Raw genomic sequence first — 12500 nt, 5'->3', positions numbered from 1 at the left:
AGCCAAAGGCTCCAGTCGACTGAAACCCTTCTCAGTAACATCAAGAAACTGTAACTGCGTTGGTTGGGCCGCGTCAACCGAATGGGAGTCAAGCTGCCTTCCGAAAATCGTACTTGAAGGATCTCTGCATGGCCTCTGTATGTGATAGAATAATGTACCGACCCTTATGAATGAGCCAGCAGGAGGAGTGGCCCCAAAACGTCCAACGAGGATGGTCGACACCTAAGTAAGTAATAATACACTTGATGGTTTTCAATCAATATTCAAGGTATTTTTCAGTCTAATAAATAAATACAAAGCAAATTTAAAAAATGTAACTCTGTAAATGGATAAAACTTAATCTCGGCTATTGAATGATATCAAAATTGTCATGTGGTGGTAAGATAACAACATGATTCTACAGATAGGTGTGAACAGGGATCTAAATAATCAGATGTCTGATATAAACGCTCAGGTAATACGTATGAAATACGTAAATATTTGATCCCTCTAAATTTGGGTGTTGAACAGAATTTACTTTCTGTACATTAGATTAACTTAGATTCATTTGCCAAAAATATTGAGGTAGATTTTTTCTTCTAAATACCTATTTTATTTTATGTTTTGTTTTTAAGAAATCCTGCAGAAAGGGAGTGGAGAAGGGAAATTTCTTCCTCCCATGGATCCCCCATTCCCAAATATTGAAAAACTGTCGCTGCATAGTGTTTTTTGGGGAGTTTTTCTACCCCCCCCCCCCCCCTCTCCCCTCCCTATGTAAGAACCCACTGATTGGTTTTCCTGGTATCATTTTTTTACTTTCTAGTTAATTAACATGTAAACAGATTTCGATTTCAGATATTGGATTAATCAATGCAATGACAACCTCAGATTTGGAGCCATCGACTTCAAGGCCCATAACAGGTGCCGCTAGACGGATCATTGATGATTTACGGAAAAGAATCGTCGAACTACGAACTCAGTATGAGGCGGAGAAGAAGCTTCGAGTCGCAGTTGAAAATGAAAAAAGAACTTTAGAGCTGCAAATGTTTGAGTTACAGAGGATGACGTTGCCCATTACTACGGAAAATGGGGATTCACTTGAGTTGACATATCAAGTAGACACTTTTTGTTTTTTCTTTGTCATTTTCCTTTTTTTAATCAATCGGTTCAGCAACTTAGAACCTCAAGTACTACCTTTTTTTTGACAGAACGCGGCATGGTTACCAATACGTCACTTTTCTTTTTCTGAAATCAATCGGTTTGGCAACTGTCACCGTCAATTACTTTCATCTTTTTCTTTGATACTCTTTCCTCGTTTTATTATTTGACCTTATTTCTGCTCATATTTTATCAAATCTTTACTTTCTTTTAGAACAACTTATTGTGTGCAAAAGTTTTAAAAATTAAATTCAAAACGTTTCTTGTATGATACGAAATAACTATAATCAGAACATATCTTATGTATATTCCACGTATCTAGTTAATGACCATCAATAAATATTTGCATAATTCTGCTTCAAAGAAGGTGTGACCAGTCTACCTTACTGTTAATAAGTTGGTAAGGGAGGGTATGTTGGCTAGTCCATGGGGCAACTTTGTGCCTCAAATCTTACAGATTGAAACTCATGGTTTGGTTTTGACTTTAAAAAAGCTTAGCATACCTATCCATCGGCTAATAGCTTTAACTATATTTAATTTTTTTTTTTTTTTAGGGACACTCCTGTTGTGATTTTAATTCCTTGATTAATTCATTCATTCATCCCTCTGTTAAAATTTGCAAATTACAGGGGCCACGAGCTTACTGTGGTCCTCCAGTCACGCTTATTAAAGATTCTTGAGCCATTCTAGTTCAAACATGACACCGCGTGCTTAATTCCGTGCAAAGAAACTGGTGGGGCCCTCTTCCATTTCCCAATCATAATGATCAGAAATCTTTTCCTTGTCTGATTTCAATTCAAACAAGGCGTAATAAGCTTAAACTTCAGCGAGAACGTTGTTATTGGCAAGAGCGGGAGGACGATTAACTGGCCTTGGGTCTGTATTTTGCTTTTACAAGTATGATTAAAATCCTTGAGTGATTTTGTTTCAAAATATGGCCAAAATACCTGTCTTAATGCAAAAAAAAAAAAAACGGCAGGGAAAGACGGTTTCGGAGGGTCCACGTCTTTACTTTGTTTCTCCATTCATAATGGAGGTTACAGGAGTTAAAAATCCACGTGTGCCTCTGGTTCAGAAAAGGTTAAATATTCGTTAACGAATTTTTATATATATATATAAAAAAAAAAAAAAAAAAAAAAAAAAAAATGCAATACGAATTCGTCAGCTTTTCGAGGAGTACTGTCTTCTTTATTTTTGAATTATGAAGACGCTTTTGTATAATCTTATCACTGTAATCAAATTCTAGGGCCTGCAGTGCATTTCTGAAAACTCCAGACCCTGTATTACCAAGCTGAGATATATCTTACTACCCCACTACAGAATTCAAGGAGTATTGATCCCATTAAAAAGAAAATGCTATAACTGTTAGCTCTCTTGCTCTGAAAAACTTTTTAGTATCACTACTTAGAAACGGGTAAATGGAAGGGTCTAAATGTTTTAGCAGTGAGAGAAATAAAAAAGAAGACTTAGATGGCACATTAGATAGCGTTCTTCTACGTCAGTCCCCAACACCGAAAATGAAAGCACAAGTTCAACCTAACCACGAATAAAAGTGGCTTGTAAAAGTAGATGTTGGCACTTCCGGGCCCATAAGAAAATGCTCATTTTTTCGGATCCACAAATTTTCTCATTATTATTCTTAAAGAATATTGGCCAATAGGGAGCTATCGTACATCATACGCATTTTTAGATTTTAATATTGCCTCAGTTTGAAATTATGGGGGCTTGCTTGCTTGAAAGGAGCTACCCACATGAAAGTGAAAGTTCCGCTCAAAGAAACAAAACTTGTGAAACATCTTCAGATATTCGATCTGACATGGACTAAAAAAATTTCCTTCAACTCACAAACTGTTGGCGTTGACACAAGGACAAGCAAAAATAATTTCTTTTGGAAAGAATTTTAGTTGTCTAAAATTTAACATCATATTCATCAATCAGGCAACACATTCCAGGAAAACCATATTGATCTTCACTACTTTTTTGCAATACCAAATCAGCGTCTAAAGAAGAATAAGCAGGGCAAAACGAAAGTGTTTCTTCCCTAATACAAATACTGAGTGCATTCTATCATATGCACGTCAAATATATCAGCATTGATCTACGACATCCTCATTGTAATTACAGGGGTATTATTTTATCAAGGGTTCTGGCTGGCTCCACTATGCATTTTAATGCAAAAAAATACTACTATCACTGATACCTCATCGCCACACCTTCTCTTTTTGATGCTTCACTATCTACTTCTCTCGTGAAGTTCCTAGTTTTTTTCTAGTTTTAGTTTGTTTTTTTCTAAATTTGAAGTTCCTAGTCTAATTTAATCTAAGTTAAGTTTTTTTCAAGTCCACGGATAAGCTATTTTATTATTGGACAGCAAGGATTCTCTAGGGCGTCGATTTGAATGGAGGTCTTGGGCTAGCCCGATTCTATTTCGGCGACTATTTCCAGGACTTAGCGAAAGATTTTCATCAACAAGAGTCGGTATCCAGCGCAAGTATTTCCAATTCCAGCTATTCTAATGAAGACGCTCTGTTGGTTCGGATATACGCAGTTGAACGTCTAAGACTCACACACATGCAAGAGAAATATCTGTATTGTGGGAAATTAATTATCTCTGAAGAATATTAATTTTTTGGTGGACACAGAATAAAGTTTAATGTAAAGTACGCCACGATAATTATCTGTCTGTTATACGTGGTATGACAATAAAATAGAGGCGGCGATACTAAGAGAATTTAGCTAAATATGCATGTGAACACCACTTTCGTAGATTTTTTTCTATCAACGATTATAATCGAGTATCGCGAACTTGGGTTGTTAATCTTATCGATTGTTTATAGGTTGTTGAAGGATTGAATGATCGTGAAACGCTTGAAGTTTCAGCTGAAGATGAGTCACTATCCACTCCGATCACTATTTCCCTACCTTCGCCAAGGGTGGCTGAGAATGATGTAACCACCAAATTTCTGTTGAATACAGAAAAAATAAACGGAAGTTTATTAGAAGCTGCCATTCTTTCTGATAAGGTATGTTTTATCTGCTAATGTTTTGCCAGCTTTTTGTACCACGAAAAGTTTGCTAGAGTTTTCTTATATTCGAAATTGCTTCGTTCACTTAGAAATAACTTCCATAGTTGTCATTGCTCATAAAATTGTTTTTATATCCTAGGTGTGACTGTTTCCCTAGACAAATTATAATTTTTATTCTAATGCGGATAAACAAATCTTGATCTTCTAAAAACTGGAGCTGACATTGTTTTTTTCAAAAATAAAGTTTCTCTATGGCTTTCTATTTTGAAGTTTGAATTCCCTAAATTATGTCTAAGTAGTGTCGTAGCTCCGGTGCTAAAATTTTTAGAAATCAAATAACTTTTGTTTTGTTTATATTACCTTAGACCCTCCGGAGTCATTGGCGGCGCAAAGGGCGTCAACGAAGCCTCTCCACTAGCCCCGAAGCGGTGCTGCAGCGATGACGTATTCCCATTCAGGTGCTAATGAGGTCTCAACCATCCTCAGACCTCAATCAAAGCTTGCCTTAAGGTGTTCTTTTGATGACCTCGTCTTCTTCTGCCGTCTGGTTTCTAATTCTAGACTGTCTGAGGAAGGCGGCCTTATTTTACATGGGGTATTTGTCCTAAAATGTCCACTTCTTCTTCCTTAGAACAGCAATAATGAGAGACGGGTTCGTTCTACCACGGATTTCCGAGATATTTAGGATTCTCCTCAGGCATATATTTTCGAATGCAAGAATTCTCTTTTCAAGCTGCCTGCTTATTTTCTAGCACCCCCTAGCGTAGAGGATTATGGATAGCACATCGCTACTGAAGAGACATAGTCGCAGAGAATATTTTCTGCTTTCCCAAATGGGTTTTAGTTTAAAGCTGGTAAAAGCTCTGGCTGACTGATTAATTTTTTTCACCATCACAATCGGTTATTAGTTCACCATCACAATCGGTTATTAGTTCACCATCACAATCGATCCAGCTATCCGTAACTCTTCTATCAAGAGGCAATCATCCTTAACTCTTTCTAGACTCTTATTCTTGTAATGCAGCAAGCGGTATATTAGCACTTGGAAAAGCTAAGCAAAATTTCCGAGTCTCTCATATATTTAGAAGATGGAAATTCTGATTTCGAGACATACAAGTCCCCATTTTGTTCAAAATTCTTGGTTTTGTTGTTTGTTGTATTTTAAACGTTTTAAAAAGTAAGCAAGGAGACATGCACTCTTCTCTATCCGAAAATGAACCGTACTGCAAGAAATAAAAGTTTAAAAAACACCCATTATGTTTAGTCGGGCTGCTAACAAATATAAGTTAGCGGGAATTTGTAAAAATCAGGTAATAAAAATGACATTTTTTCATGAGGAGAAAATAAGGAGTCTATTTATGCGTCAATAGTCAACTAAAGCGATAAATATAACAGAATAGAATAGCCTAAATGGTCTATGAAAATATATTTTTGTTAGTATGTCAATCCATTAATAATTTGAAGTTTTCAGTCTTGAATAATGTTAATAGTATCTATATTAATGCATAGTTTAGATTTATTGCAGTGTTTGTCTTTTGCTATAGCAATCAGGGAAGTTACACTTCAAGACCTCCATGGTCATATCTTTTTTTACTCATTTTCTGCTAATTTTTCACCCACATTCCTTATTTCAAAGCTGGCGTCTGCTAGGTGTAAAACTACCTAACTGCATATGGAGGTATTTTTCATTAGAAACTGAGCTCCCGGGCTTTCCTAATTTTTAAGAGGTACTTACGTGTTATAGCGACCACACTATGTTCTTGATGTGTATTGAGACTGATTTTCTGTGTCCATTCGGAGATAATCAGCTTAGCTTGAGCGAGAGAAAATACTGTGCAGCTATATTTTAATTGAATGCCTAATATATAGAGGTGGTTAGGTATTTGATATAATGCGTTCTGCAGGGCGTGCTTTCCATAAGTTTCTGTTGTAGTTTCCATAATTTTATTACTAAAATATTATATTTTTGTATACTTCATAATGATTAACCTAACTTCACTTCTTGAGTGTGGTCGCTATAACACGTAAGTGCCTTTTAAGATGTATACAGATGTGTAAGTTTACACTTAACCAATCTGAAGATTTCATTTTTAGTGTCCTTGGTACTTTAAAACTAATGTTATCAAAGTAATGTGTACTCTTAACGTCTTCACATAACGTACGTATACATAAAGTGTACACGTAATGTATTTGTTTACACTTAACCAATTCGGATTTCATTTTTAGTGTCCTTGGTACTTTAAAAGTAATGTATTCGTAGTCAGATTTAATCATTTTACTTTATTTTACATTTGTTATTCGCTCCAAATTCAGGATTTATTAAAGAGTAAGAAGGGATTGGGTGGAGTGTTGATGTTTCAATGTTTACGATTATTGAACCTTTTTCTAATCTATTAATTATTATGTTTCTCCAGTTTTTCAAGTTGTTGCAATCTTAATAATTTTTTATTCCCTATTTGTAGTAATTACAGTTACACTCTCCTTTACCAATTATGTTTAATTGAATCATTTCATTTTTATATTTATTACATCCTGTTTTAATTAATACCGTTGGTGGTGGACATTTGTTTCGCTATCTGTCTATTTCTAGGTCATATGATGTAACGGTAATTTGTTAAAATGTTGAAGTCTAGGGGATCAAATCAGTTTTAAAGCTTACATGTTAAAATTAGTTAATAATCAGTTATTTAGCTTATTTATGTAAATGCTCAAACGTGTTTTTTTTTTCTTTTGTCAGGTGGAAGTTGAGCTGACTTCAATGTCCCCATCTTCCTGCTCGAATAATATGAAAGAAAGGGTCTTCACAAGTGGACGAAAGACAAACAATACTGCAATTAAACGTAAAGCACCGAGGACACCGTCATTTTGTGACTCTAATCGGGATAGGTTTCCTAGAACTACTTCCAGTCATGACGTGGTTGATGCTGGAATGAATCATCCTTTCGACAGGTAGGTCATTCATCTTTTATCTTCTGCTTCCCCTCTCTCTCTTTCTCTCTCTCTCTCTTTGTTTCTCTCTTTCTCTCTCTTTCTCTCTTTCTCTCTCTCTCTCTCTCTCTCTCTCTCCCTCTCTCTCTCTCTCTCTCTCTCTCTCTCTTTCTCTCTCTCTCCCTCCCTCCCTCTCTCTCTATTGCTTTGACTTTGGGAGCTAATTAGATTTCATTTTCAGGTCATTTTTGGCTGAAGCATCACGACAAAATCTTGAAACGATTGTAGAGGCCATTCGCCATCTAGAAGGTGATCACCTCTTTGAAACGGATAAAAACAAAGAATCTCTAATAGACAGAGGCATGTATAAACTTGACACCGCCAGTGAGCTTGAAGATTCTCCGAGTAAGTCTGAATCTAAGTTTGCTTAGTAGAATCAGGTTAAACGTAAATGATCTGTTCAGGGACCAAATTGATTATATACATTTGAATTTTTTTTAGTTTTGCTTTAAGTCAGGTATGTACAGGGGGGGGGTCGGGGGGATTGGGTTTTTGGCTTCCTTCCCTCTGAAATCTCAATATTTTGTAATTTTATATAATACCTTGATAAATTTAACTGTTTTCTCCGTTTTGTTTTGACACATATAGCCCCCTCCTATATATAGCCCTCTCCTGAAAAGAAATTACTGCATAGGTGCCTGGTCGGTGCATTCAATTTGCTTTGTATATTATAGAGGAATTAGCAAAGATGATAACACGCCCCATTTCTGCTGTTATTTCCACATCAATTGCTCTCAATGGCTGTCAATTGCTCCAACCTCCCTCAGTGGAATAGTTACTCAAATTTAATTCAGTTTATCTTTTGGCGTAATGTGAATATTAAGGTCAGAGGATAATTTTCCTTGCTCCCTTTTCGATGGCTTCTAGCTTTTAGAATAGTTGTATATATATTTTTAAATAATTTTTATTTATAATGTGTAATATAATAGTATATGTATACCATAAGATATTACATACAATATAACATTATATATAATAGCAATGTTGCTATTTTAATAGCACTTATAACAGTAGAGCAACACAACACAAAACTGGGCCATACTTATGTTGTCTTGTGTCAATATCGACATGAGTTTTTACCTTGTGTCCGCATAATTTAGCTTCACCACACTTTTTTTTTCAAATAATGTAAATAAAAATATATCATATGTATCTGAAATTTTGGTAAGGGTTAAGGAAATTTGAAGGAATTCATCGAAAACTACATTAAACAACCATAAATAGTTATTTATCTCATTCTTAAAAGCACATTGCTTTATTTCACCAAACCCCCCCCCCCCCCATTCTCACGCTATATATAGCCCACCATTTATATTTCCACGGTATCTTACAATACGACAGCTCTTTTCTTCCCGCCAAATGTTCTCTGGGGGATATATGACGTAGAAATATTTATTGGGTATAAGGCCTTTTCTTGCTATTTGCTCAAGGCCCTTTTTGGTGCAGCCTTTAAGTCCTTTAAGACATAGTCCTTTTTCTTTTTGCGAAGTAAAATGTCGAGCATATTCTAAAATAGATCGTAGGTTTGTTTTGATATAGGATATACAAATAATTTATATAATTTGAGTGAATGGGGAAGTTTTAGATTAGTCTGAAGAATTTACATTTTGAAACCCTTAGATTTTTAAGGGTTTACAACCATATCATTTGTGTATGCCTCTTCAGGAATATCCTTCAATATTTCAAATAAGCTACTTGCATTATTTCATTTACAAAGCTCAATAACTGTTTTGTCCGCAACAAGTTTTATTTCTAGAAATATCATTTGTCAAGACTCCAAATATCGAATATGAGTCCGATTACGATTATCTCTTCTACCCTGGTTTTAGACGCACAGGCAAATTACCCTGCATCTTGTGTTGTTCATGGCCTCAGCGTATCTTCAGTTCACATGCTGATATATTCAATCTAAATCGGACTGTTGAGTCTTTTTCAGAAAAAAATTCTTCTTTGTTGGTTAAAATCGTAGTTTCGACTTCGAATTCAATGCAGCAAGATAATGTTTCAGTTGTCTCCTGAGAAAATTCGTTTTAGCCGCTTTCACATTGCCTGTAATTACTAAGCTTTTGCGTTCCCTCACATGTTACACCTTTCTAGAAAATATTCACTAAAAAGGATAAAGCCAAATCTCTTCTACCTTTTTTCGATTTTGCCAAATTTTGCTCTTTGTACCACTATGGACACAAAACCCTTTGATTGATTAGTAAATATAACACCGCAATTTGGGAAATACATAAAAACAACAGGTTATCTGTCCGTTAGTATTCTTGTTTGAACTCTAGTTGAGATGTTGATTTCTTCTTTTTCTTGTTTTAGGCTATCTTTCATACTGTTTTTTTTTTTTTTTTTTTTTCAATTTGAATATTAAATAAAATATAATATTTTTTATTACCATAATAGTAAGCAACTGGCAGCGGACGTCACATGGCAAGAAAATGTTACATACGGAAAAGGGAAATAAATATAAAAATGAATTATCAAAACTTTAAACAGCGAATTTACACATTAAATAATATTTTGTTATTTTTTTTGTCCATTGCTCCGTCCTTTTTGCTTTATGTTAGACAAGTCTTCTAGTAAAAATAATAATTTGGAAATCCGAGATAGCTTGGAATTGCCTGCCGACGACGAGTGTCAAACTTCAGTCCTTTTAACTCTACAATGTGAATCAGTTGGTGATCCAAAACTAGGATGTTTTTAAGCCCGAAATCAAAGTTTAAAGTGCCTTTAATAAATGGTTTAGGAATAGGAGGCCTCCTATTCCCTAAATTTTGTAGAGTCGGAGTCGAATGGGCATTGAAAGTAGGCATGGAAGTCGAATGGGCATTGAAAGTAGGCATGGAAGTCGAATGGGCATTGAAGGCATGGAAAGTAGAATGGGCATTGGGTAAAATTTGACGCATTCCCTTCATAAGACTGCGAAGAAACAAAATAAAAGTTGTAATCATTTCACCAAGTCGGCCCAAGCTTTCCCTAATATATAATAGATCAACGAGTAGGGTTAGTTTTCAAATCCTAGAAGTGCCCCAATAAGTCAACAAGCAGATTACACTGAATCTTCAAATTAGCAGAACCACCTGGTATGACAACAGAATGGAAAGTATTTGCTGAAAACGAAATAGCTCTAAATATTTTTCCTTATTGGCAAGATCATCTAGAAAAAAACAGGAATTCGGTCATGCTTAGTTTTTTTTTTTTGCCCATTTCTTTGTTGGATCCACAGTTACGAAAGCTGGTTATTGCGCAGCAAAGTTCAAGTAAAATTTACTACAAACAAACATAACAACTAAATTGGTAATAGCCACCCCCCCCCAAAAAAAAAAATACAAAAAGCGCTTGCGACGGGTCAGGCACTTATATTCTTTTAAACAAATATATAAAACTTAAACAAAATAACGCTAAAATTTAATAAATTAGATGACCGAAATACGAACTATTATCAGTCTCGTTAAATATTGAATAATTCACATGAATATCCTACGAATAAAATGAACATACCATTCTAAATCGAATGATCGTTTTCAGTGCAATATCAATTTTAAGCCCTTTACGGACCCTCAAAGATTACACTTTTTTCTCTTATTTTAGATACGGCTTATATACCTCTGTTTGCGTCACTTGTTAAAACCGTAAACTGAATCGATGGTGGCAAAGTTCGAGAATCAATAAACGCATGTGAAGTATATAATATGCGCTATATATTTGGGAAAGGTTAGGTTAGGTTAGGTTAAATTAGGTCAAAATTGAATTCGCATTGAATATGAGGCTCAAAAAGCCTCCTGTTCAATTCTGTATAGAATTATTCCCAAATGTGGCTGCCTACTTTACGTTGGAGCTGCTGAAACTCCAATCCAGCTGTATCACTCCAGAGAGTCTAGAATATGGCTAGTAGGGCTGGCTGTAGTACTACGTAAGTTGAAGTTCTGTTTTTAAAGGAAAAGTTCGATGACATATTAACACACAGATCGCCTTGTTTACCTTGAGAAGTAAACCTATAGGAAAGATTAATTTAAAAACAGATTTGTTCAGAAGATGCGTTACTTCAAAGGATCACCCTATCTCGTCCATTATAAACATTTTGGTTTGGGTGGCCAAACTATTCAGAGTTGATTTGGTGGTCTTGGCATAACTTGGAGAGCTTGGATAAGAGATCTGAATAAATTACAGAAAACCAAAAGCCGAAACCTCCTTTCCCGAGAACCCTAGAAAAAGCATTTAACTTCTTGCGATTTATGCTGGAAATATAAATATTTAGTTTTAATAAAACCTAAATCATCAACAATTTTTAATTTCGTTATTTGATTAAATGGAGCAGAGTTTTTTAGTAACCTAGTAGTAACAATCCGTGGTAAATAAAGCAGTAACCTGTAGTAACTCAGTAGAAAAAAAATGGAGTTTTCAGGAAAGAGCAGTCCTTAAAAATGCTTTGCCATACCTACTGTGAATACTAAAAAATAATCAGCTCAAAGAAATTATCTTTTCAGCGGTTTACCGGGCCCGACGTTCCCTGTGATGCTACCCGCTTTGATTGACGAGCTTGCGGACAAAAGTAACATCAAATTTTATTGTCTTTGCAGTCTAACTTCACAGTCAAACCACAGATTCTCGATAACTTGATAATGACTAGTCCCCTAGGAGAATTCACTAATTCCGTCCTTTTTCTTTGTGACGGCTAGCCGACGCTGGGGCTCACCGAATACTTTTAAGGTACCGCATCCTCTAAAGTGCTGACATCTATTTGAAGCTGTCTTTCTAAGTAGGCTATTTAATTAATAGCCTAGTAGTGGGGTTTTCTTCGTAAGGTTAAATTTATACTTCAAAAGTTTTAGTAAGCCGTGCCATATTTATGTATTTTTTCAAATAGGCATGAATCCGTGATTAAAAAGGGAAGAATCGATCTTGCGTGCAAATCAGTGTTTCGAAAGGACGTCATATTTAAACAAATGTCTTAATCCTTAAAATCAATTTGATGATATTTGAAACTCCAAAATCTGGTTTCCTTTTTCCCAAATTTTCTTTTTATTATTATCATTCTAGGATATAATATTTCAAACAGTGATGGGATATTAGACTCTGAGGTACGTGAAGACATCCCACCGCCAGAACCAATGGATTCACTTACTTTAGCAGAAGCTGCACATTTTGGTAAGGACGAGCCAATAAATTTGGAGTTTCGACCGTCTTTGTCAGACCATGAGAAAAATCGCCGGCCCGGTGTCATAGTTGTAAAGACATTCGGTGCATAACTTTTTTTGGGAAATGTTGAAGTATGATTTGTATTTAGGTTTAACGGAAATAAATGTTAGCGTTTTACCTTCTTTCCCCTCCCTCTTTTTAGAAAATATCAAG

General features: G+C 35.4%; 1 protein-coding gene across 1 annotated transcript in view; it reads left to right on the top strand.

Annotated features, from left to right (window-relative positions):
• Positions 1-12500, top strand: part of crp (transcription factor cropped) — a 33171-nt gene extending 20671 nt beyond the window's left edge. Inside the window, exons 3-7 of the mRNA XM_089089014.1 lie at positions 835-1094; positions 3975-4160; positions 6901-7112; positions 7333-7496; positions 12189-12500. Coding sequence (XP_088945140.1) covers positions 835-1094; positions 3975-4160; positions 6901-7112; positions 7333-7496; positions 12189-12397 — 1031 coding nt within the window. The 3' untranslated portion in view covers positions 12398-12500. The remainder of the gene's footprint in view (positions 1-834; positions 1095-3974; positions 4161-6900; positions 7113-7332; positions 7497-12188) is intronic.

The sequence above is a fragment of the Artemia sp. Qi Xiang Cuo genome, chromosome 5 (genome assembly GCF_049724085.1).
Source record: "Artemia sp. Qi Xiang Cuo chromosome 5, ASM4972408v1, whole genome shotgun sequence".
Classification (NCBI taxonomy): domain Eukaryota; kingdom Metazoa; phylum Arthropoda; class Branchiopoda; order Anostraca; family Artemiidae; genus Artemia; species Artemia sp. Qi Xiang Cuo.
The sequence above is the reverse complement of the archived record's forward strand: the minus strand, read 5'-3'. Positions and strand labels throughout refer to the sequence as shown.